Genomic DNA, 26,558 nt, shown 5'->3' with positions numbered 1-26,558 from the left:
ATTTTCTTTTAGTAAAAAGAAGATTCACGACTTGATATTTAATCCTACCACTAAATATAAAATATCCAGTAGTGATTAGTGACATTTAATTACGAGAATATCCCTCAATATACAAGCATTTACATATCAGAGATGTACGAGTGACTCATTATCAATATTGATACGAAGACAAAGGTTAAGTAAAATTAAGACCTAGAAATAAAGTTTGGAAACAAAAAAATATATACTAAACTCCGTTTTTAAATAAGTGCAATAGTTTCATTTTTATATTTGTCAACGCATAACTTTGACGTTAAGACTATATGATATAGCTAGAAGTATCTCTTTGTAAAAGTAGTAAAGAGTAAAATATTCATGGGAACAATCCAACAATTTATATATGATCATATACTACCTTTGTATTTTTTTAGTTGTACCATTTGCTTTTTCACATTTGACGAGACGTTTTTTTGAACGTTAAAATCTCTTTTTGGATGTAAGTAAAAATTATGAAAAAAATTGATATTTGGAATTCTCACATTGAGATGAATCTAACAAGACCGCACTTGACTATGTTTTTTCTTATACAATGCAACTAAAAAATACAGAGGTAGTATGTGTTTTTTTTTTTGAATAGATATAATCATACATTCATACTCTATCTGTTTTTATATACTCCCTCCGTTTCATTTTAATCTACACGCTTACACTTTTCACGCATGCCAATGCAAAACTTTGAGGACATATATCTTTAGTTTTGTATTTGTAAAAACTATTAAAAGTACATATTAATAAAATACATGTTATGATGAATCTAACAAGATCCCACATGACTATATTTTCATCCGCGTATAAATCATAAATGATGGTCAAAGTGAAATTTGTGAATGTGTAAAATATCAAAGTGTAACAATTAAACTGAAACGGAGGGAGTATTAGAACAACATACCGAGGTGGGTAAATAGTGTAAAAATCAAAATGTTACCTACCGGGAAAAGGAATTATAACAACAAAAAATAACAAAGAATGAATTACCGACCCATGGAAAGAATATCAACATCCCAACTAAATCTGGCCATGGGCCGGGCTGGGCCTGACCATGGGCTAGGCCCGCGAATTGCAGACAACGACGGAACGGGCCAAGCCCAATCCCATCAATCTCGTGCCGTGCCGTGTCGGGCTGAAAATTTGGGGAAGAGTGTCCATGGCACGGCACGGCCCACGTGCGTGGCGGATCAGGCTCGTGCCCACCGCGTGCCTGGTCCGTTCACAGCTGTTTTTTTAAAAAAAATTCCAGTTCTTCTAATTCCCTTCCTGGTTGTCCACTGCCACCAAACTGACCAGAGCTTACACAAGAAAGAGGAGAGAGAAAATGAGAGTAATGTGAGAAAAGGGAAGAACTTCAACCAAACTACAAGGTGGAAAACCAATTATCAATTTTATCCTAATTAATTTAAAATTTGAGCCTTTGAGTTAATAATTAATTATTAATTTCAACTTTAACCTAGAATTTTGAGAGTAGGTTTTGTAAATTGTAATTTTGTTGTTGAGAGACATGAGAGGAGAAAGAAGAAGAATGGAAGAAGGGGAAAATTAGGAGAGAGAGGGGGTTGGCTTAGAGAAGAAGAGGGTTGGCTCCTCTTTTCACGCTGACCAACCGGGGTGGACAGGTGTCAGGTGGTTGCCGTCGATTTGTCGCCGGCAGGGGATTGACGACCGAAAAACGTCGCCCGTTTCTTTCGTGCAGCACCATCCGTTTCTTTCTTCGCCTTCTTAAATCAGTAACTCAGTAAGAGGGGGGGGGGAGGAAGGGAGGGAGTCAGGGAGGCAAGTAAAAAATAAGACTTTGGCCTTTAGGTTTTTAAAGACCCCATCCTTTTAAGTTTGACCTTGTTGTATTGATAAGTTTATTTTTTATTTTATATGCTTTAAGTTATGTTTCTAACGTTCATCAGTTCAGAGACATGTTATTTTAAACGGCTAATTTTTTTTCCATTTCCTATATATGCACCAAAACTTCATTATTTTTTCCAAACAACTCATCTCATCATTCTTCTGTATTATTCAATCTCCTCAAGTTTCAAGTATCAAAGTTCTCCATTCCTAAATGGCAAAATCTCTCAATTCCACACTAACACTTTGCTCTTAAAATAATTACAACTACAAAATTACTTGTTCTTTGGGTGAAGATTTTTTAGAGATCATTCAAGTAACCTTTGAAGTTGCGATTCTCACATTTTCTAATTCTATTTCTACTATATTGGTTGTAAGATCAAACTCAACTTTGTTTCAACCATTTTTAGTTTATTAATATTAATCGTTTTCTATTTACAATTATATTATTAGTACGTTATTAGCTATTATTGTTAATTGATTTCTTTTATATTAATTATTAGTTGTTACTTGTTGTTTTTATTATATTTAATTGATTATATCTTATTTTTGTGAATTTGTTGATGCAATGGCATCAAAACCAAATACCTCCTCCAAAAAATCCAAACACATAGCTACTTCTAGTGACCAACAAAACCCAAACGTGTCTATACCGCCACCTTAAAACATTGGATTCCACCATTATTATATCCAAATGAACCAACCGTTTCATGCAGTCGGTATAAATCCCCCTCCGGAATTTCAACCAAACGCATACCAACCCTATTACGGATTTGGCACACCACATGATCATAGTTCTTACCATTCCACCGAAACTTTACCTCAATTTTCATCAACAATGGCTAGCATGGAATCCGGATCTAGTGGACAATCAATGGATAGGCCTCCCCCGAAATCACAAATCCATTAGATGAGTAGTGTACGAAAAAGAAAATGGCAACTAAGAAATATAGAAAGAGTAAGGTTTGGAGCTAGTTTTTATTAAATAAGGATGAAAGAAAAAGCTAAGTGAAAAACATGTAACTTTAATTTATCTATTTTATCTAAACAAGGGACGGGGCACATAGTTAGACATATGAAAAAATATTCTAAACTCTCTAGCGATCCAGCACAACCCAAAATCTCTTAGTATCATCAACACGGTTTCACTTATAATTATGAGAGGGATAGGGACGAACTTGGGCAAATGCTTGTGCATGCTGAACAACCTTTTCTTTTTGCTGAGAATGAACCTTTAATCATTACATTAACAAAGCACTACAACCTCAACACAAGCCGCTTTCTAGAAAAACCGCTTGTTCGTCCGCAATGAGAAACTTTTTAGAGCATAAACAAAGGTTAATTCAACTATCAAGTAATCTTCCTTGTAGAGTTTCTTTAACTACAGATGCATTGGATGATGGTTATGGACTACATTACTTGTGTGTGACTTGTCATTGGGTAGATGAGGAATGGTTGTTGCAAAAGCGTATTATTCATTTTAGAATGTTAGAATACCCCACACTGGTCTTAACATTGCTCATCATCTAATGCAAGCTATTGATGAGTACGATCTTAGGACTAGAATTATGTCCATAAATTTTGATAATGCAACATCTATGACATATAGTGCAAACATGGTCAAACAATAATTACCTGATTGCATTTTAGATGGAGAAGCACTTCACATTAGATGCATTTGTCATGTTTTAAATTTATGTGTGAGAAATGGAATTACTGCTATTGGTCTCTTTTATGAGAAAATTAGAACTACAATTCTTTCTATTAACAGTTCTTTTATGAGAGACTTCAGGAGTGGAAATCATTTCTTCGTCAGCAAAAGATAAAAGTGGTAAAACTCAAAGCCGATTGTCCGACTAGGTGGAACTCCACTTATGACATGTTGAGTAAGGCAATCGAGTATAAAAGTCCAATAACGATTTTCTTCAATCAAAAATTTCCACAAATGGCTTTATTAGAAAATGATTGGAACAATTGTGAAAAGTATATGAACTTCTTACAATTGTTATATAGCATGACCCATTGCTTTTCTTTTGTTTATAATTCGTGTTCTCAATCTTTTCTTAGTAATGCATGTTTACTTGCTCAACTTTTTTGTGAGCATCGTGGCGAAGAAACTTATGATGACTATCTTCCCGCAATGGAGGTGAAATGGCGCAAATATTGTACGGAGCTTCCTATTACTTATATTTTTGCTTCTATCTTAGATCCAAGGCAAAAATATTATATATGTTGCTTTCTTGTTACTTGATATTTATTTTCAATGCATGCTACTTGAAAGTGATGTTGGATCTTTTACATCTAATGTGACCACTCGCTTTTTCGAACTATTTAGAGTTTATGAAAATAAATATGGAACAATTACTCGATTTGCTCCTTCTCAATCATCCAAGAGTGTAAGTAAATAGTCAAAAGGTTTATTTGCACAAGCTGCTAATATGATGTCTAAATTTTCTGGTACTGAATCATCTCGGAGAACTCAAAGTGATGTTTCCGAATTATCAATGTATCTAAGCTATGATTTTACGAAAGGTATGGATGATGAAGAAAAGTATGGACTTGACCTACTGGAGTGGTGGAAAGGACAAAGCACAAAGCATCCAATTTTGGCGGTGAAGGCGCGTGATATTTTTGCTATCCAAGCCTCATAAGTTGCATCCAAACAGGCTTTTAGCGCATCAGGAAGAGTGTTAGATGATAGAAAATCAAGTTTAAAACCCGAAATTTTTGAAATGTTTGTCTGTTTCAAAGATTGGTTAGATGCCGAAGATCGATCTCAAGATAAGTCGTATGTACAAAACGATAATGATGAAGTCACGTCGGCTTCTGGATTTAATAGTTCTTAATCAATTCAATTAGCCGATGATCTTGAACAAGAAATAGATGATGATGAAGAGGGATGATAACTTTGCAATGTGCCTTTCTTATTGTTTAATTTGTAATGTCTTTAGTTTTTAAGAATCTAGTTATTTTGTTCCTTTTAATATTATCAAGAGTTAAATAATAATCTGAGGTATTTTTCAAGTTACAATGTCACCATAAATAAATTTTCTTTACTTTTTACTTTTTGTTTTTCACTATAATAAACTTATAAATATAAATACATAAAATAAAAAATAAACTTATCAATACAACAAGGTCAAACTTAAAAGGATGGGGTCTTTAAAAACGTAAAGGCCAAAGTCTTTTTCTTTTACCTGCCTTCCTGACTCCCTCCCTCCCCCTCCCTTTTTTAAGAAGGCGACGAAAGAAACGGATGGTGCTGCACGAAAGAAACGGGCGACGCTAAGAGAGGTTGAGAGGGTGACGTTTTCTGGTTGTAAATCCCCTGCCGACGACAAATCGACGACAACCACCCGACATCCGTCCACCCCCTGTTGGTTAGAGTGAAGAGAGGAGTCAACCCTCTTCTTCTCTAAGCCAACCCTCTTTCTCTCAATTTCCCCCCTTTTCCATTCTTCTTTCTCTCTCCTCTCATGTCTCTCAACAACAAAATTACAATTTACAAAACCCGCTCTCAAAATTCTGGGTTAAAGTTGAAATTAATAATTGATTATTAACTCAAAGGCTCAAATTTTAAATTAAAAAGGTCAAAATTGATAATTGGTTTTCCACCTTGCAGTTTGGTTGAAGTTCTCCCCTTTTCTCACATTACTCTCATTTTCTCTCTCCTCTTTCTCGTGTAAGCTCTGGTCAGTCTGGTGGCAGTGAACATCCAGAAATGGAACTGGAAGAACTGCAATTTTTTTTTGAAAAAACAGTTGTGAATGGACCAGGCCCGCGGTGGGCACGAGCCCGGCCCGCCAGGCACGTGGGCCGTGTCGTGCCATGGACACTCTTCCCCAAATTTTCAGCCTGGCCCGGCATGACACGAGATTGATGGGCTTAGGCCTAGACCGAATCGTCGTTGTCTCCGGCCCGCGGGCCTAGCCCGTGGTCAGGCCTATCCCGGCCCATGGCCAGGTTTAATCTAGCACTCTTCCTGATGCGCTAAAAGCTCGTTCGGATGCAACTGATGAGACTTGGATATCAAAAATATCACGCGCCTTCGCCGCTAAAATTGGATGGTTTGTGCTTTGTCCTTTCCACCACTCCAATAGGTCAAGTCCATACTTTTCTTCATCATCCATACCTTTCGTAAAATCATAGCTTAGATACATTTGTAGTTCGGAAACATCACTTTGAGTTCTCCGGGATGATTCAGTACCAGAAAATTTAGACATCATATTAGCAGCTTGTGCAAATAAACCTTTTTACTATTTACTTACACTCTTGGATGATTGAGAATGAGCAAATCGAGTAATTGTTCCATATTTATTTTCATAAACTCTAAATAGTTCGAAAAAGCGAGTGGTCACATTAGATTTAAGAGATCCAACATCACTTTCAAGTAGCATGCATTGAAAATAAATATCAAGTAACAAGAAAGCAACATAATATTTTTGCCTTGGATCTAAGATAGAAGCCAAAATATAATTAATAGGAAGCTCCGTACAATATTTGCGCCATTTCACCTCCATTGTGGGAAGATAGTCATCATAAGTTTCTTCGCCACGATGCTCATAAAAAAGTTGAGCAAGTAAACATGTATTACTAAGAAAAGATTGAGAACACGGATTATAAACAGAAGAAAAGAAATGGATCATGCTATATAACAATCGTAAGAAGTTCATATACTTTTCACAGTTGTTCCAATAATTTTCTAATAAAGCCATTTGTAGAAATTTTTGATTGAAGAAAATCGTTATTGGAATTTTATAATCGATTGACTTACTCAACATGTCCTAAATGGACTTCCACCTAGTCGGACAATTGGTTTTGAGTTTTACCACCTTTATCTTTTGCTGACGAAGAAATGTTTTTCAGTTCTGAAGTCTCATAGAAGAACTGTTAATAGAAAGAAGTACAGTTCTAATTTTCTCATAAAAGAGACCAATAGCTGGCCTTCCTCCGCTGACGAATGCCTTCTTTCTCTTCTCTGAAGTCTACAACAAACAAGTGGGAGAGCAGTAATTTCATCTCTCACACTAAATTTAAAACATGAAAAATGCATCTAATGTGAAGTGCTTCTCCATCTAAAATGCAATAAGGTAATTATTGTTTGACTATGTTTGCACTGTATGTCATAGATGTTGCATTATCAAAATTCATGGACATAATTCTAGTCCTAAGACCGTACTCATCAATAGCTTGCATTAGATGATGAGCAATGTTAAGACCAGTGTGGGGTATTCTAACATTCTAAAATGAATAATACGCTTTTGCAACAACTATTCCTCATCATCTACCCAATGACAAGTCACACACAAGTAATGTAGTCCATAACCACCATCCGATGCATATGTAGTTAAAGAAACTCTACAAGGAAGATTACGTAATAGTTGAAGTAACCTTTGTTTATGCTCTAAAAAGTTTCTCATTGCGGACGAACGAGCGATTTTTCTAGAAATCGGCTTGTGTTGAGGTTGTAGTGCTTTGTTAATGTAATATTTAAAGGTTTATTCTCAGCAAAAAGAAAAGGTTGTTAAGCATGCACAAACATTTGCCAAGTTCGTCCCTATCCCTCTCATAATTGTAAGTGAAACCGTGTGGATGATACTGAGAGATTTTGGGTTGTGCTGGATCGCTAGAGGGTTGAGAATATTTTTTTCATATGTCTAACTATGTTCCCCGTCCCTTGTTTAGATAAATAGATAAAATAAAGTTACATGTTTTTGCACTTAGCTTTGCTTTCATCCTTATTTAATAAAAAGTAGCTCCAAACCTTACTCTTTCGATGTTTCTTAGTTGCCATTTCTCTTCCGTACACCACTCATCTAATGGATTTGGATTTGGAGAGGCCTATCCATGATTGCCACTAGATCCGGATTCCATGCTAGCATTGTTGATGAAAATTGAGGTAAGTTTGGTGGAATGGTAAGAACTAGATCATTGTGGTGTGCCAAATCCGTAATAGGGTTGGTATGCGTTTGGTTGAAATCCGGAGGGGGATTATACCGATGCAGAAAACGGTTGGTTCATTTGGCTATATAATGTGAATCCCATGTTTTGAGGTGGCGGCATAGACAGTTTGGGTTTTGTTGGTCACCAGAAGTAGCTATGTGTTTGGATTTTTTGGAGGAGGTATTTGGTTTTGATGCCATTGCATCAACAAATTCACAAAAATAGAATATAATCAATTAAAATTAACAAAAATAACAAGTAACAACTAAAATTAATAAAAGAAATCAATTCACAATAATAGCTAATAACGTACTAATAATATAATTGTAAATAAAAAACGATTAATATTAATAAACTAAAAATAATTGAAACAAAGTTGAGTTAGATCTTACCATCAATATAGTAGAAATAGAATTAGGAAATGTTAGAATCGCAACTTCAAAGGTTCATTGAATGATCTCTAAAAAATTTTCACCCAAAGAACAAGTAATTTTGTAGTAGTAATTATTTAAAGAGCAAAGTGTTAATGTGGAATTGAGAGATTTTGCATTTAGGAATCGAGAACTTTGATACTTGAAACTTGAGGAGATTGAAATAATACAGAAGAATGATGAGATGAGTTGTTTGGAAAAAATAATGAAGCTTTGGTGCATATATAAGAAATGGAAAAAAATTAGCCGTTTGAAATAAAATGTCTCTGAACTAATAAACGTTAGAGACATAACTTAAAGCATATGAACGTTGCAAAAACGTTGCAAATTTTGCAGTGAGTAAGAAATGACAGGTGAAAGTTGAGGAAATGAGTTGATGAATACTTGTAGGCTGTAAACGTATTATAGCCACAGAAAAGAAAGAAAAGTGTTAATGTCATATATGTCATAGATGATAAATGTTGCAGCTTTAATTCTCTCTCTCCACAATTATACTCATTTCAAGCCTGCAAAAGTCTGCAACAACAAAAATTGAAAGGACTCATAATAAACTGACAAAAAAAAAAATAAAAAAGAAACAATCATGCACTATAAAATGCCTGCAAAGCCACGTGAACTGTAACTCTAAAGTTAAATTTTTTTGGTAGCATAGTCTGCCTTACTGCGGGCTTGCTGTGGGCCTGACCGCGGGCCAGTTCGTGGGCCCAGACCGTGGGCCTGATCACGGGCTCGTCCACGGGCCATTTTGACGGGCTCATGCCGGGCGAGGCTGAAACTCAAATATTGCTAACGTCCTCGGCCCACGGCCCATTTAATGGACAACGGGCCGGGCCATGAACGGGCCAGGCTCGGGCAGCCCGCGTGCCAGCCCGGTCCATGCCCAGGTTTTATTTCCCACCATGTTAATAATCTTGGTTGAATTCTGCAAGGAAAGTTGAGAAGGACGCAATTCAACTTCAACTGTTCAACCCAACAAGCGGGGTTGTGTAAATTTTGCAGGTAAATCAGCAATTATTGTGATAATTGAAGATTAGTTTGTTGTTGCATGCTTACTAATTAGCAAAAAATAGATGCATTTAGTTGGGCACTTTACAGCAAATTTTAATTTACTACTTACTTTTGCACTGAGTTTGCCCAGATACCCAATTCCTCTGATTATCAAGTTCAATCTTTGCTTAACTACAATTTACAACCCCCCCAACACACACAGTAAAATCCTCATTTACTTGCTTTGAATTTTTTTTATAACGATGATAACTTTTTGGTGGATTAAATTAGCAAAACGTCGAATCCAGATCCTCTTGCTGCCCACACAATTTACTGCATATGCTGTTTTTTTCACACTAGTAAGTAGTAACTGTAGTTGTTTATTGTATTTTGCTGCTTGACAAAATAATGGTTTAATTTGCTGTTTTTTCTTTTTTTTGGGGTACAACGTGGAGTACTTTCTACGTGATGTTTTGATTTTTTAAGCTTTATATACTGACCTTAACTGGAAATTTGTTACTAATATATACAAATATTAGAATGTAAGATGTTGAATTCATGTCAATGTACATTTTGAGTTAAAATATTAATCGTCAAAGTTGTGTGTTTTGCGAGTTCGAAAGTCAAAATGTTGCAGCTAAAAGGGGGGAGGGGGATTATGTTTCAGCAAATGGATATCCTTGGCTTGTTGTAGTCCTATAACTTGTTTATTATCTGAATCATACTCTAAGTTGATCTTTTGCTAGGGCTTTTAGAAACTTCTCTTACACAGGGGTCCGAGTGTGCAAGTTTTTTTGACTCCCCAAATTCCCAATACTGCCAGAGTGGTGGTAACGGAAGTGGGTGTTTCTTTCTTGAATTAGTATTTTTTTCATAAGCAAGCATGCAACATCACTTTATTAAGTGCAACTTAAGGTTCTGTAAGTAGTAAGATGCAAATGAGTTGTGTTGTGTGAGTACTGAGTAGTGAGTAGTAGCGGTGCCATCTTTTCAAGATCAGCAATAATCAAGAACAAAAGAATCTTCTTTCTTATCTTTACAGTTTACACTTCTGCACACACATCTACATTCATAGGAAGAGGATAGGTGCCTCGTCTTCTATGAGAAATATACGGTATTACAAGCTTGCAAAAATATGTTTTCTAATATAGTACATGCTACATCTATTGGCTTCAGCTACCGTAACTAACCTATGTCATTGCTACAACACTTCCATTTGTTTTAAGTTGGCAACTTCAACAGCATCTCACTCCTGCAGGTTGCCAACCCGTGGCCCAGTTATTTTGCTAAATCTATATTGCTGTGTAATTGTAGCACATGCTAAATTTAACTCTTTTCCAAGGCTCATCAGGTGCTTATCGATTGGAATATATGATTGCTAGCTACTGTCATCTGAAATTAGTTGGCTAAATGACTTGTTAGGGTAAATCAACAGGTTGTCTAGATTTGAAAGGCTTTGCCATCCTTTAATCTACCTCATCTGCATTTGCTGTAAAGAGAAGAAAGCTGTGGGTTGGAGGAGAACAACACCACAAAGAGCAAATAATAAACTTGTTGGTATAAAAGATGTGAACAATATAAATTTTGATACTCTACCTCTTGGTGATGCTGTGGGTGAGGGACCCTTTGAGCTGTTTGGAGCTGAAACAGCGGCATCACTTATCTGTGTAACAAATTTTGCTTTATGTTAGAATTTCGTCAACATCACAATCACAAGTACAGAAATCTCAAGCACTTGCTCTATATTTAACTTTGTAGAAAGCTGGAAAGATTGTCCGTTTCCAGTAAAGTCAAAGATTCAGCATGCTTTGGCTTTTGTTTTATATTGGCTAAATTAAAATGGCTCTTTAAACTGCATGTGCTTCTCATTGGATTTTGAAGTAATCAACAACCATTTCATTTCAGATTATAGGACATAGGAATGAGCTTCTCGATTGTCTTGGGGGTAAATGTGTAAATTTGATCCCCTTACCTCGCAAAGTGTGTGGGAATCTCTTAAGAGGTATTGGGAATCAGGGATTATGCTGATTAGTGAGCGGTTTTTAAGTGGGAAAAAAGTTACTCTTTTTTGGTTCACCTAAAATAGAAAGTTGGAGTGATGTCCTATCTACTTGAGTTCTGCAGCTAGTATGAGTAGTATCACTGAGAAACTGAAAATAAGTTCTCCAGCAAATAAATATTTCATATATATCTCATTTCAAAGAATCTTAACTATGTATAAGGCTTATCCCCACTTTGTAAGATTCTCCGAGAGAACTAATCAAGTATACATATGATTTGCATCTGTTATGGTACTCTGATTATTACAGAATGTAGATTTTAGTTCACTCAGTCCAATCTTCTTATGCCATGTTTACCACTGCTGTAGTCTGTAAAGGGGGGAAATCTTTTTGTTTCTTTTCTTATCATGTATAGCTTATGGGAAGGCATTAACAGTTTGCTTACACAAAGCATAACTGCTTTATCACTAATGCGATAACAACTGAGAAAAAGTTTTCTTTTACTGCTCACCTGTGACATGGATGTCTGGCTGTGGACAGGGGAACGGTCTGGTGTGGTAAAAAACATGAAAGGATGTGATCTTTCATCAGCAAAATCTCGCAATCTGTCAAGCGTTGGCAAGACAACTTTCCCGAGATCTGGTCGGTCTTTTCTCCTCAACTCAGCACATTGTATAGCAATCTTTGCCAGGACTATGGCTTCCTCTACTGGCCAATCAGGTACCGTTGGATCCAGCATGTTAGCAAATGTTCCCTTCTCAATAAAGTGTTCTGCGTGGTGTGCCAAACCCATGGGTGGCTTGGCAGTTAGCAGTTGGAGAAGCACAATCCCCAGGGAGTAGACATCAGATTTAACACCAAGCATACCAGTTTGTTGATATTCTGGATCGATGTAGCAGAAAGTCCCGGCAGCTGATGTCATGCAATATTGTGTTATGTGATCAGCAACGGAAGGGGGCACTAGCCTCGCTAATCCAACATCACCAATCTTAGCGACAAAATACCGATCCAGAAGTATATTCCCAGGTTTAAGGTCACGATGAACTAGCGGTTCTGGCTTTGTCTGATGGAGGAAATTCAGTCCTGTTGCAATGTCTGCTGCAATTCGGAACCTAACTTGCCAAGAAAGAGCTGGGGTATTCCCTCGCCGAAACAAACGATCATCCAAACTACCATTAGCCATGTATTCATAAACTATACAACCATATTCTGGGCATGCTCCAAGTAGAAGAACCATGTTGGGATGCCTGATACAGCTAAGTACTTCAACCTGCAACAGTCCAAGGTAAACAAAGATGATAAGCTGGATCTGGATTTTGAATGGGTTTATGATCTTGAAACTATTGCATTTTAAGCAACAAAAGTTCAATGAAATCCGAATTGTTTGCAGTAAATAACTGAACTTGTCACATGCTCATTAGATAGGGATACAAAGTTTAATAGAACTTCTTAGATAAAGAGAACTAGAGTTTCTTTGAGGCTTTGGTAATTCATTCAATAGGCTTTGAATACAAATATATTTCTTTATGCTTTTATTATATACATATTCTCTAAAACACAAATGAACATCTTTTCAGTGTCCCATCATAATTCCTCTCAAAAACTCAACTTATTATGTTTTGGCTCTGTGTTGTAATTGTTTATGCAAGCTATATATTTGTCACTCTTTCCGCTCTGTTACGTCTGTAATGAAATGAAATCCGATATATTATTCAAATCACTACTTTTCTCTGGTGGGTGATTTGCCAGGCATTTCATTGGGGGGAAGTCCATTCACTTCTCATTCTCATATTATGTGTGATGACCTCCGTTCACCAGTCACCACCCACCTGATTCACAGAAGACCCACAACAACAAGGATCACAGAGATCACAATGAAGCAGATAGCAAATGATAATAAAACAGAAAATAAGAAAATAAGTGAGAGGAAGGTGATAATTAAAATTGATGATTAAGGCACTACAAGCTTGGTGAGATTCGAGAGGCTCCCACTCTCTCAATCCCAATTTCCCTTACAAATTACAATAATCAGCTCATGACACTCTACCTCCACTCCCCTTTTATTCTACAAATTCCTCCTGTACAAGCACTCAGCAAATAACCAAGTCCTGCCACTCCTGCCATGTAATATTCCTTCTATCCCCCATTTCCCAAAATTATTGATCTGCCCCTATGGTGCTATGCCTCTTGTATGTAAGTAAGTTGGGCCTATTCAATTGGTGTATCACATTATGTCATAGGCAGGGACTACAGGAAATGGGGATATGACAAGATCAGAGTTGAAGTTGATTATATGTCTGCTTAAGATTGTCAAAATTCTGACCCTATTGAATCTGATAAACCTCTGGTGATGGTTATATCCGTTAAACATACACAGAAGCGAAACAATAAAGTAAATTATTCAAATTGAGTTGGAGCTGAGATTGCTTGTGGAAACAAAGGAAGCATGCACCATTATCCTCTTAATCATATTTCGAAACTCATCACCAGTAAAACAATGAATGTATTATCAGGTGGATGAAGTATTAAGATGGATTATCAGAAAATTACTTATGTTAGTGTCGAACCTGATGAAATTCTATTTGATGAATATGTAACTTTGTTTTTGCAGGTTATTCATACAACTTTGCTAGTGAGTTAATTCCCTTATAGAATGGATCACACGACATTAACCTTTAATATAAGCCTTGACAATATCTGTAAGTAACTAATACTCTTTACTTTACCTCCTGCTGGAACTGTGTTCTTCCTTGTGCAGCATCTGGACGTAAAACTTTCACTGCAACTCTTGTATGATCAAGGTAACACTTAAAGACAGGTCCATAGCCTCCTTCTCCAACCTTGAGAGATTCAGAGAAAGAATCTGTTGCTGTCTCAATCTCTTCAATGGTGTATTTCCTGTAGCTTACAGAGCCATTGGTTGATCTGTAGTCTGTGTTTCCTGTACTTAATTTTCTTTCTTCCTGTTGCTCTGCCGCCCTTTCTGCTTTTTTTCTTTCAGCAAGCACCATTGCCACTTCCTCAGGAGTCCCGGTTTCCTCCAACTTTTTGTCTTCTTCTAGCCTCCATCGGTGAAGCTCCATTGCCTGCGTTTGTTTAACATTTTAACAATCAAATGCCAATTTTAAGAATCGAATATCGATTCCTCCCCCCCTCCCCAGTGTTACCTAGTTCGCTATCTAATTCACCGTTTGAATTCGCCAATTTGCCCAAATTGGACCAAAAACAAACCAAAACCGACCATAATTCGCTTGTTTCAATTCGCAATTTGTGGGGTAATTAGAGAATTAGGTAACACTGCAGCCCTCCCCCTTACAATCTTCTTCAGAGAACCCATAGCTTCTTTTTTGGAGTAGGGGGTGTCTGTTTGTGAAGGTGTGAAACATACTTGTTGTCTTTCTCTCTCTTTTGCAACAACTGCTTCTTTGCAGGCTTCACTGTACATTTCCATAGTTTGCTTTAGTTCAAGCTTAAGCCTTCTCATCTCAGTTTCTGTTTCTTCCTGCAACATTTTCCAAACAGGTTTCATATTGTTACGTATTACTTCATAACATGAACAAATAAACAGTAAGATACATGAAAGTCAACAGCACGTATGTATTTCATACACAACTGGAGAAATCAGTAAATAGTACATGCAAGATACATGAGTGTCATTGGCAGTTGGCACATGTTTGTATTCTGATTGAATTTGAAGAAGATAATTATATTTGATGATTTTGCTGTCTCTATGGTAGTATGGTTACAAAGTACGAAAAGTTGCTGTGGTACATAATAATCACTCAGGTCGTAGTGCTATCAACAGTATCCTGGATTCCTCAAGGTGGGCAGCTGAGTGCAAGTTAAACCTAGGTAATTTTCACAGAAAAGCTTTTTTTTTTTTGCACATTACCTTTAATTCCCTTGTGTGAGGGAAGCAATGAAAAAGGAAGTAGTTGAGGGCAAGTTACAACAACCTAGATATTTGTATGCAATACAAAGTGCAGCTTTACCCAAGAATATAGCATTATCTAATTACACGTGTCAGCCATAAGTGTAGAGTGTAGACTGTATATATATGTATATATATATATATACATACATATATATGTATATATACATACATATATATGTATATATACATACATATATATGTATATATACATACATATATATATATATATACATACATACATATATATATACATACATACATATTATATATACATACATACATATATATATATCATACATACATATATATATACATATACATATATATATATATATATATATAATATATATATATACATATATATATATATATATACATATATATATATATATATATATATATACATATATATATATATATATATACATATATATATATAGAAATGAGTTCCTATGAGAATGCATACTTATGTGAGAAATGAGAATGAAGTTTATTCGATATAACTCTTATGAATAAGTGATGTGATGTAACTCCAAAAAATGAATATAAGAAAAAAAAAAGTTCAAAAAAATTTTTTTTTTTTGGGCTCAAAATTTTTTAGGGAGGTATAACTCTAATGAACAAGTGTTGTAACTCTAATCCAATCGTGTGGTTGAGATTTATTCTCATTTCTCATGTAAGGAGCATTCTCATGTGATCTCGCCCCAAAAAAAAAAAATTTGAATTTTTTTTTCTAATATTTTTTTTTTTCTTGGAGTTACATCACTTTTTCATTAGAGTTACATCACCTATTCATAAGAGTTATAGCGTGTAAAATTCATTCTCATTTCTCATGTAAGTATGCATTCTCATATGAACTCAATTCTACATATATATAAATATATATACACACACACACACACACACACACACACACACACACATATTATATAATATATATAATATATATATATATATATTATATATATATATATATATATATATATATATATATATATTTGTTTACTATTTGACGATATGTGACATTACTTCATGGTTTACTGCATTAAGTTGGAGATATTGTCCATTGATATCCTCATTAAGTTTTAATGTGCTTACGCTAGGCAGTGAAGAAGATGAAGTCATTCCACTTTCTTGCGACATAAATGAAAAATCAGGCCTTGGGCTCATATCATTCATCCTTTGTCCGAAGCGAACTGACCCAAAACTATGGTCTGAACTGGTAGACATTCTTGGGGTGCGTGCTGAATCCATGTAGTCATAATGCACGGAAAGGCGGTCAACACTTGTTCTATCTGAGCTCACGAAGGATATATCTGTATCACTTTCCGGAAAGTCACTCATCATCAGCCTTTCATGTATTCTATCTGGCCTGATAGAACATTTGATAACATGAGTGCATATCATCATGATAATTGTTAACATTTAATGCATGAGAATACTAGATATGGAAGTAAGGCTTAACTCATATTACATTGATCTCATTATCTTATGATTTATTTTGATCTGGAAACGGTTAAGCATGTTTAGTGATTACCGTCGTATGTCATTAATTATAAGCTTCTTTCATAGTTGTATCCAGGAGGGATGATTGACAGTATGATAATCATAGAATGAGCTTGCCCTTCTAGTGGAATAGTATGTAGTATGTACCTGACTAACTCCCTGTCATCTCTTGGTGGCGTGCACCCGCTGTAAGATGGCCTTTCCCCTGCTTGCGCAGAATCCAGATTCATCATTTGGAGAAGAACCAACGCAAGTAATATAGTAGTGCAGAGAAAATGAAAGAAACCTTTAATGCTCAGACTACGCTTTGGAGGTGTCGAAACAGGCGTGGAAGGACTCGATTTGTCTTTGACTACGCTTTCTAAGTAGTTCTGAAGAGGTGATGTATGTGGAACTGGTCGTGAAGCATTGCGTACATTTGACATCTTAGTCTTCGAGATTACAAAAATATTGCAGAAATCAGGTGCTCCTCTTGACACAATAGTTGGTACATCTGCTTGCTTGAATTTTCTGTTTTACAAATAAAATAGATCTTCACAGATCACTGTCTTTTAGATGGAAACACAGAATTAAACTAGGTCAATGCATTACGTAGCGGCCGTTATGTAATGAAAATTTGAACTTATCGTTCCGCAAATTGCCGTTACATAATGCCGTGATAAGAATCATGTCCTCACAGTGTTGTTTGTTACTCAACAATGAGTCGTCATATTACAAAGTTATTTTTCCCGTGACATCTTGTCAGTTTCAGCCAAGAAGAATGAGATGGAAAACACACATTGCAACATAAAAAGCATGAACAAACCAAGAAAGGAACAAGAATGTGATGTTGGCTTTCAAATTGAAAAATGTATATAAGGTAGGTCTGTATATATCAATAATAGACTGGGGAATCCATATTTTAAGTAATTATTCATTCACCAAATATAATCCAATCATATTATTGTGTTGGTCAAACATGCTTACATAATACCTCAAACTAGAAAAATGCAAATTTAAGGTTAGAACTACTTAGAAGTCCCTTGCTACGATCCATCAGATTCTGTGATATGGCGACCGTTACCTTAAACGCGATGTCACGACCTCATCAGTAATTCTTTTTCCTTGGATTTAAAGCATGTGCCTCATATTATCTGCAGTGCTTGCTTCAGTTTGTGATGCTAAATTAAAAGTTTCCAATAACTTTCTATCATTTGCTGGGCAAATTGAACATCATCAGGACTTACTGTTCTTGTCTAGTTTACTTTATATACTTTAGGGACTATGTTTACGACATGCTGTCTCAAAAAATTTATTTGTATAATGTTGTTGTTTCTCATAGATTGTTATCTACTGAAAATTCTGTGACTTACATGCTCACGTGCTATGCACAGATCAGTTATTGTACGTGATAAATATATAGAAAAGTCATTGATACTACTCAATGAATAATTTCTGGAGCTATTACCTCATAAATCCTCCTTTTGAGGCACCAAGAACCAAATTCTCAATTGCCGCGTAGTTGGCGTATTCTATTAAAGCTCTGCCTACATCGTTATCTTTTAGTGTGACATCTATGCAGCGTATCTAATACAACATAAACCAAGTTAGCTAAGTAAGCACTTCAACATAACAGCAAGAAAAAGTTGAAGCAAATCGTAATATTATTGTGACAGCTTATATGTCCTCAATTTCTTGCTATAGATCTTGATTCTTAAAACTATATCTAAGAGTCTTGTTTTCCCTCAGTTCCTAAATAGTTTACACTCGCTCCTTTTTTAAATCTGTACCAATTACTTTACACACTTCAAATTGAGGAATGAGACCATATCTATTTTTTTCCCTCTGCTTCATGAATAACTCTTGTGCTCATGTCAACTGTCAGTATGCTTATAATCTTTTAACATAGGCAGAGGGAGTACATGTTTGCTTATCATTATGTTCCTTTGTCACCTAGGTTCTTCATTACTTCATATCTTGTGGAGTTTGGTTAATTTTAGCTAGTATAGTAAAGTGTTGAAAGCAACACTACAATAGTAAAACTTAAAAAACATACATCCTTGCGAGTGCAAAAACAGCGAAATGTGAGGAACAATTCCTTTGTTTGCTTGTCGACTTGTTGATAGTTCGGTGATGAGCCTGGACCTGATGCTGATACAATGGCAGAACTTGCCGCTGCAAGCATGTAAGATAAATTATTTCTAAGCAAAGGTCTAAGTTCAAATATGCAATCATTTATGTTAAATCCAGCAAATTAAACTTTTGATCGCATCGTGGTGATATCTTTATGATCCTGTATGTTTATGTAATTATGTCTTAGATTTATTAGCCTGTCTTTGTTGACATTTATGTCCTGGAATATTTGAACATTTGTGTTCTTGTGGTTCATCACTTCATTTTTTTAATTCCTTTGCCTTCTGTTGAAGGAGGTCTTGCAGGAATTCCTATGAAATTGCTTGGAATGGTACGTCTAATCCAAAGGTAAGCCTACAATCAGTTTTTTCATGTCCTCAAGCAGCTTGTTATGCATATTCGTATCTTTTCAACGAGAAGAAACCTAGCTTCTATGGAATAAAAGGGTCATCCGTTTAACTGGTTTCTTGATGGACGTTAACTTCTTGATAGAGTGAACAAAAAGTTTGTGCTCTTTCATAATGCCCTAGAGAAAGCATGTCAGATGAAAACTGGTCCAAACAGGTTCGATCTGGGTTTGGAACAGACTTAAGTTCCGATGTGGTCCAAGACTGACTTTGGCCGGTCTGGTCTTAGTGTCTAATAATTTGGTTTTGGACTAACGAATTTCATGACTATTAATTAAGCTCATGAAAAGTATACTATTGTCTCTGTCCCAATTTTATTGCAACAGTTTAGATTGTGCATTTTACTTGAAAGATAGCTGATTTTGATATACATGACAATGATTTTATATATATTACAATAAGGAGTAAATAAATACCTCTCCAAGTCATTTGGGGAAAAAGTGAAAGATGAGAATTATAAAGCATTACAACTTGGGGATTTTATTTCCTTGTTTTTATAACAATATAGCGTGACTCTTTATTTCAAATACTTGCTTCATCTGACATAAATTGTTTGCCATTTGCAATATAAAATGACCCACAATATTGTTTTTTTTGGTTGGAGTAATTATTTTTCTTTTTTCTTTTTTGGTTTCGCTTACTGTTATTTGACCTATGTTACAATGTCAACAGTTTTATATGGATAAAGTATCTTAATTTATTTTATAATGATAGAAGCAATTTGGGAATGAAATCCAAGAAATTTAAAAAAAAACAATTGAAAAAAACTGGCTGCGTTAGAACCTGCAAAAGAGGAGCCACTGGTGACGTGTATTAGGACGATTGCGCGGCCTCTACTGAGAAGGTGGTCAATGGCCCACCTGATCGCATATTGGCTGCCTTTGTCTTTGTCTATTGCTACTGCAACCAGCCCATGGTCCTGTTCTTTCTTCCCTCCATAACCTTTTGATGCCCACATTGCAAAAATTGCAATATGTTCTATCCCTGTTTTTTTTTTCTTATCCTTTCTGTGATTTTAAATTGTGTTTATAAATGTCAAACATGTAAATGCATGAACGGAGACATATGATCAAACTTTGGCCATATCTTGTTCCTGCTTGTCTTTTTATTCTCTCTACAATACCTTTGAGGAAGAAATGGTAAGAAGATTAGCCACCTTTTTGTTTTCCTTGGAACAATGTGCTTCCTCTTTTTTTTTTTTTTTTTTTTTTTTTCCTTGTGCATTTTTTTCTCCCACCCATATATGTTGTGGTTATTCTTAGCCAAACACCTGAAATTTAGTAAAAAAAAATCTACTACATGATATGCATTGAAAGTGGAAATAATCTTATATCTATTGTATAAATGCAGTAATGAATTATAGATCCCATGAAAAAAGGGAGGAAAATTAACAGAAAAAGGCAAAAGAAGAAGAAGGCAGAAATATTTAGAGGTACAAATACAAAACAATGATACTATTTCCCTGATAATTTATTGTTCTTTTTATTATGTATTTTTTGGATGAATTATTTTGCAGCACAAAAGTAAAAATAGCAACTTCAATATATATTTGGTTCCCCACTTTCTCTCTTTACCTTTCTTAAAACTCCCCATGTTCTCTATGTAGCAACTAGCAAGTACTACCTCTGTCATTTATTAGTTTACCCACTTTGACTTATAATACTATTCATCTTTATTACTTTGACCGTCATTTGTACTTTATATGTAAGGAAAATATAATCATGTGTGATTTTGTTTGATTCGTCTCAATATGTAGTTTTAGAATGTTAAATTTTTATAATTTTTACAAATACATAATTAGAGATATTATTACTCAAAGTTTTACATCGATAAATGTGAAAAGTCAAAAGGGGTAAACTAATAAAGGACGGAGGGAGTATTATGAAATGGAGGAAGTATATGGGAAAGATTATTCTAAGTATTTTTTCTGAATAAAAAATAAAAGATATTCAAATGTAAGACTTTTTATTGATTAATTGTCCCTTGATGGTATTGCTTATCTTGATTACAAAAGGCATTTTTTTTAATCTTAGTTTAGATGTTCAGGTTCTCTGCCATTTTTTTTCCATTTAAAGTTCTTACACTATGCTTCATCGAAGGACTTTCTGAGGGAATTTTCATTATTAGAGATCTATCTTTTTTAAAACCTTCATCAAAAAACACAATAAGACACTACTATTGTGAAGCTGAAATAGTACTTGGAATATCTTGATCTTTGTGCAACAATTCCCACATAATATGAGTGGTTTCATGATAAGATTACTGCACACGATAATAGGGTTAATGAAAAAAACTTGAATGGAACTGGTACACAATAAGTTATTTTGCACTAGGTATCGTACGACATAGTCAGTTTTTTATTTGATATAGTCTGTTTTTTTATAATATAATCACCCTTTGTATAATCAATTTTTGTATAATATAGTCAGTTTTTGTATGATATAGTCGGTTTTATATGTTATAATAGTGTGACTTGTAGGGTTAATTGTCTAAGTGGCGGTTAACCCTAATACTTGCATTGATTGTGTACGTAACCTCATTTTCATTATCTTTCCAAACTTGTACTGGAGAAATGACATGAGACTGGTAAAATTTGAATGCAATAACTTTCCGAATCTATTACATTTTTTATTTCCTCTTCAGCCTCTATATTATTTCATTTGAAATATCAGCAGTGTATTTTGGATAGCAGTGAAAAGTCTAATTTTTATAGTTATTGAAGAGTTGGTTTAGTTACTGATGCCACATCATTTCTTTGGCAGATAGCCAGATACTCGATCAGAAATTGAAGATCGGGCCATCGGGGTTATGCTCAACTAAGTTTTGGGGCTAGTTTGCTACAATTTCAGATAAGCACTACATTGCACCATTGATTCAAGTCTTGGGGTGATTTTACACTTTTCCCTGTAAAGGTTGCATGGCAAGCTCAGAAAAGTGAGTCTCCTTATCTAATTGTGCTTTACAAGCTAACTATAACTAATAGTTTACAAGTGGTATCAGTTGCAGATAATCTAAATGTTATTTTTGACTAGTAATAAGACCTCTACTTGTAAAGAAACGAGTTCATACTACATCAAGTCGTAACTTAATTAAGATTATATTAATATCACTCGTGGAAGAAAAGCCGTTTTTAACCCCCTTATTGCAACAGGCCCAGTGAAATACCTGTTGCAAATACCAAGTAAAAAGGGAAAGGGTTGTAAGACGAAACATTCTTGGTGGAATTAAAAAGATGAGTTGAAGAGAAAAGAAAGGAAGCAAACAAGTGCAAGAGAGTATAAAGACAACAAAGTTTTACAGAATGTCTAAGTTTTGACGAAAATGCCTAAAAATCTTTAATGATGTGCAAAGTTTGAATCCTCTAATTTATGTGATAGCTAAATTATATCCTCAGGAAGTTCTTAATTGAGCTTGTTTGTCTCTTTGATTTCTTCAATTTTCTCAACAGCCTCTTTTATGCTCCATCTTACGTCTAAATTTTCATGGCAACAACTAAAACCAACCTTCAAAAGTTTTTTTATTTCGTCCTGGCTGTGATGGGTTCCTCCCATCTCTTTATCAAAAACATCTTCTCCTTTCTCCTCTGCACTTGCTATATCATGTACCCAGGCTACTAGATTTTCACCCTTGACAGTTCCAACAGCAAGGAAGTTGGTTGGGAATTTCCCAGTTAGTACTTCCAGTATGAGAATCCCGAGGCTCCAAACATCTGTCTTCCTTGTAAGACGGCCTAGTTGAGCATATTCAGGAGACTTGTAGGCAACCATGAGCTGCTTAGCATGCTCTGGGTTGATTAAAGGTTGGAGGGCATAGTTCATGAGAAGAGGTTCATATGAATCATTGAGAAGCACATTTGATGATTTGAGATAGCCATGGGGCACAATATAGCTTGGGAGCTCGCTGTAAAGGTAAGCTAACCCCCTTGCTACTCCTTTGATTATCTTTAACCGCATTGGCCAATCAAACCCTCTATCTTTCTGACTGCGGTTGCCTGAAACAAAACAAAAGCACACCACATTACGTTTAAGCATAACCAATGTAAGAACGTCGGTTTCGAACTTTTCTTATTCCTCTCTTCAATAGGAGACCATCATCTATATTCTTTGTATGTTCTCCCTGTGCATGTGCCAGATTATACTCCCTCCATATCACAAATTAGTTGCAACATTTGCTTTTCAATGGTTAAAATTCATTAACTTTGACCATATGTTTCCACTATGTTTACAGACTAATATATAAGAAAATATATTATCATATGAGATCTTGCTAGACCAAACTTCCGTAATAGTACCTTTTTATATTTTCTTTCATCACTAGTATGTGGCTAGAGATTTTAGTGACGAAATATTTATCTGAGAGACTGAAAAACCAAATGTTTCAACTGAAATGAGATGGAGGGATTGTTGTTGATTTTAGATCATGTCTTACTTACCATGAAGATGACTAGCCAAACTTCCGTTGTCAACAAAGTCAAAGATTAGAAGCTTCTCTTCTTTCCTGTAGTAATAAGCAACTAAAGCTAGCACATTGGGATGTCTTAACTTTCCCATTATCCTAGAATGCTCATGGAAGTCCTCCCTTCCCACTTTGCTCATCTGCCTAAATCTCTTCACCACCAGTAGCTCACCTGCAATTATCTCCACCTTGTAGGAAGACTCGAAGTTTCCGCTCTCCAACACCTCTGCCGATGCAGTCAACAGGTCTGAGAGGTCAAAATTTTTCCTGTCATCTCTCACAAAATCCAACTTCTCTGGGTCCGACCGCTTTCTTGTGGTCATTGTGCGCTGTTCGCTTGGTGGCACGTATGTCTCTACAAATTGGTTCCCATCTTGAGATGCTAAAGTGTTCTGTTTCATGAACTTGGCCCTGCGTTTCTTTTGACAGACTAATAAGATTACCACTATCAAGATCACTAGTCCAAGCAGTATGTCTACCACAATAATGGCGGTTTTACTTGATGACTTGTGTTTAGTTATTGGAGTTGGAGCGCTGGCTGCTGTCTCACTAGCGCATGGCTCAAGGGGGGCTCCACACAGTCCTTTATTTCCTGCAGTTTTTTTTAAGGAAAATTAATCATGTTGGACCTTTAGAGAGTTTTCTCTAAGCATGGTTTTGAACATCAAACAATTGGTTTAGTTGGTCGTGATTAATGCATGTAATAATAATGAGTTAGTATATAATTTTGCAGGAAAAATCCTATTCCGATGTCCATATATTGCTTCCTATCCTGAATTGATGAAGAAAATTACATGCTCGGAAGTAGAGCTACCTTATATTACACACAAACAAAATACGTTACATGTTATTTATTAATGCCTACCAAACATATTGATATTTATTTATTATTTTATACGGCGTATTTTACCTGAATAGAGCTTTGCATCGAGTTTTGTGAGTCTTGCCGGAAGAGGACCCTCCAATTGATTGTTCGCCACATTGATGCTTGGCAAGTTTTTTTGTTGAAAGTCCGGGATGTTCCCTTGGAATTGGTTGCGGTCTAATTTCAGCTCAACCAGGATGGGCAGTGTTGCGAGAGATGATGGTATCTTGCCGGTGAAGGCATTGTTTGTCAGGACCACTCTCCTCAAGGAATCCATTCCAGCAAAGACATATTCAGGAATTTCACCAGAAAATTTATTATTAGTGAGAAAAAGCGATCTCAATTTTGGTAGGCGATGAAGATCTGGAATAGGGCCTTCAAGCTTGTTGTTCTTGAAGCTCAAGGTCCTCAGTTCGGACAATTGATAGAGAGCATCTATATCAGGGGTGCCTCCTAAACCCATATTTTGTAGCTGTAAACCCCAGACTTTTCCATATTCACATATGACACCAACCCATTTAGAGGTACCACCATTTGAGCACGGAGTAGTAGAAGGGTCCCAATTAGGAATAGCCTCCTGATTTGTAAGGGATGACTTAAACTTTAGCAGAGCCTCGGCCTCCGTGACACCTGATACAGGTGTTCCTATATGTGTTATTGCCAGAAGAGATATAATAAGGAAGACGAGGAAACACGAGGTTGAAGGTGGTGGGCGCACAGGCGAAGCAGATGCATGCGCGCCCATCAGCAACTTTATGAATTTATGTTGATGTGAAAATAGATGGTAATGATGTTTTCTAATACCCTTATTTTTACGTTAAATGTTGAACAAATCGAAGAAGGGAACGGCTAATCTTGGTTTCTATGGCTAGTTTTTATTGTTTTGCATGTTGTTTCATCATCTTCTTTCTTTGTTTCCTTTGTCTTTCATGAAGATGAGGCAGAGCGCATGCAAACGTAACACCAAAGAAAAGACGGAAAAAAGACAAAAGTGTTGAAAAGGATGGAAAAGTTACAGAAATGGGGAAGGTTTTGGAGGGTTTTGGGTGTTTAGGAAGGGTGGCAAAGTCTCTGCTGGCTTTGCAAACTGTGAAATTGGCGGTGTGTTTCGAGTTTTGGGTTGTTGGCGGAGGAGAATCTGGGAGATGAGCTGTGTTGAGGCCGTAAACTATGGCCATCCTTTGAATCATAAACATGTTAAGTTTTCCTTTGTTTCTGTCTCATCCTAATAATAGTTTTTGCCAACTTATTATACGAAAATGACATTTTTACCAACCTGTCAAGAAAAATAGTCTCATATATATCTTTAGCAAGTTATAATTTTAAGATTATTTGATTTTGGGTTGGACTTTAAGTTGATTTTTGTTTTCTTCATTGCCAAAAACTGAGTTTAACGTAATTGTAATTGTTCGGTCGAATAAATTTCAGTAAAGAAACTAGACCACAGCATATACATAAAAATTATTGGGTATTTTCAAAAAAAAAAAAATTATTGGGTACAATTGTATATATATGTCATCTGTGACAAATATAAATAATGCACCTTATTAACTTGAATCCAAGGTTGTATTTGTTTGGAAGGAAAATTATTTTGTAAAATTAATATCTTCATTTTTCTCTGATTTGTAAAGGCCAAAGGGGTAAATAATCTTCATAAATTGAAAATGATTTTCCTAAATGTGACTTTATCATCTGTTAATATCACTTTCACCCCATTTTCTTTTAACATTTTCTTATTAACTTTTATAACGATGAATTATTGTAGACTATTCATCTTATTTTGACTTGTTTGAGAAGAACTAGTTGTTGGTTCGAGAGATGCCATTGGTTATTGCATGTAATTCGTTTTTGAGGCTGTATAACCTTTCATACATCTCACTAGCCGAGAACAACTTGTTACTTTGTTTTACAATAATCTTCATATATATGTCAATCGGCATGATTCTTTCAACGATTCTTAGTGTATGCAATCGATTCATGCGAGTGTGCTGTTGCAATTTGGTTATTAAATCAGAATTAATGTAGTTTGCAACTGTAAGTTATATG

General features: G+C 35.6%; 2 protein-coding genes and 1 long non-coding RNA gene across 25 annotated transcripts; 1 reads left to right on the top strand and 2 right to left on the bottom strand.

Moving 5' to 3' along the window:
- Nucleotides 1–8,676: 8,676 nt before the first annotated feature.
- Nucleotides 8,677–23,986, top strand: LOC130592060 (uncharacterized). 23 transcript variants are annotated; one of them, XR_008970196.1, is made up of 10 exons: nt 8,677–9,245; nt 11,774–12,518; nt 13,845–15,085; nt 16,271–17,136; nt 19,079–19,133; nt 20,543–20,624; nt 21,955–22,126; nt 22,344–22,495; nt 22,641–23,100; nt 23,843–23,983. It is a non-coding gene; the product is annotated as an uncharacterized LOC130592060 (long non-coding RNA). The 23 variants fall into 23 exon arrangements; XR_008970197.1 differs by lacking the exons at nt 22,344–22,495; nt 22,641–23,100 and adding an exon at nt 12,983–13,357 and having other exon boundaries at nt 8,680–9,245; nt 13,845–13,865; nt 13,992–15,085; nt 23,843–23,984; XR_008970192.1 differs by lacking the exons at nt 22,344–22,495; nt 22,641–23,100 and adding exons at nt 17,425–17,532; nt 18,779–18,837 and having other exon boundaries at nt 8,682–9,245; nt 19,091–19,133; nt 23,843–23,984.
- On the bottom strand, nt 10,705–20,598 carry LOC104908746 (U-box domain-containing protein 52). Its single transcript, XM_057396180.1, has 10 exons — nt 19,976–20,598; nt 18,709–18,827; nt 18,121–18,239; nt 16,960–17,183; nt 16,821–16,878; nt 16,266–16,539; nt 14,622–14,735; nt 13,960–14,319; nt 11,745–12,503; nt 10,705–10,896 (listed from the first exon to the last, which is right to left on the bottom strand). The coding sequence occupies exons 1-10, from the start codon at nt 20,148–20,150 to the stop codon at nt 10,705–10,707; spliced, it is 2,394 nt and encodes a 797-aa protein (XP_057252163.1). The 5' UTR covers nt 20,151–20,598.
- LOC104908687 (pollen receptor-like kinase 4) lies at nt 22,274–25,901 on the bottom strand. The gene is made up of 3 exons (XM_010697831.4): nt 24,558–25,901; nt 23,625–24,239; nt 22,274–23,183 (listed from the first exon to the last, which is right to left on the bottom strand). The coding sequence occupies exons 1-3, from the start codon at nt 25,255–25,257 to the stop codon at nt 22,594–22,596; spliced, it is 1,905 nt and encodes a 634-aa protein (XP_010696133.2). The 5' UTR covers nt 25,258–25,901; the 3' UTR covers nt 22,274–22,593.
- Between the last annotated feature and the right edge of the window lie 657 nt (nt 25,902–26,558).

This window comes from Beta vulgaris, chromosome 7, assembly GCF_026745355.1.
Source record: "Beta vulgaris subsp. vulgaris cultivar EL10 chromosome 7, EL10.2, whole genome shotgun sequence".
Lineage (NCBI taxonomy): Eukaryota > Viridiplantae > Streptophyta > Magnoliopsida > Caryophyllales > Amaranthaceae > Beta > Beta vulgaris.
This window is presented reverse-complemented; position numbering and strand designations above follow the sequence as displayed.

Bases quoted from the DNA above. Each gene is read 5' to 3' on its own strand.
- LOC104908746 (XM_057396180.1), bottom strand. From the start codon at position 20,150: ATGTGGGCATCAAAAGGTTATGGAGGGAAGAAAGAACAGGACCATGGG. The intron at 18,240-18,708 runs GTATGTTTTTTA...ATGTTGTATTAG, and splicing joins GTTTTTGCACTCGCAAGGAT to ATACGCTGCATAGATGTCAC. The intron at 12,504-13,959 runs GTAAAGTAAAGA...GGACTGTTGCAG, and splicing joins GAACACAGTTCCAGCAGGAG to GTTGAAGTACTTAGCTGTAT.
- LOC104908687 (XM_010697831.4), bottom strand. From the start codon at position 25,257: ATGGGCGCGCATGCATCTGCTTCGCCTGTGCGCCCACCACCTTCAACC. The intron at 24,240-24,557 runs GTAAAATACGCC...AAAAAACTGCAG, and splicing joins CGATGCAAAGCTCTATTCAG to GAAATAAAGGACTGTGTGGA. The intron at 23,184-23,624 runs GTAAGTAAGACA...GTTTTGTTTCAG, and splicing joins TTTGGCTAGTCATCTTCATG to GCAACCGCAGTCAGAAAGAT.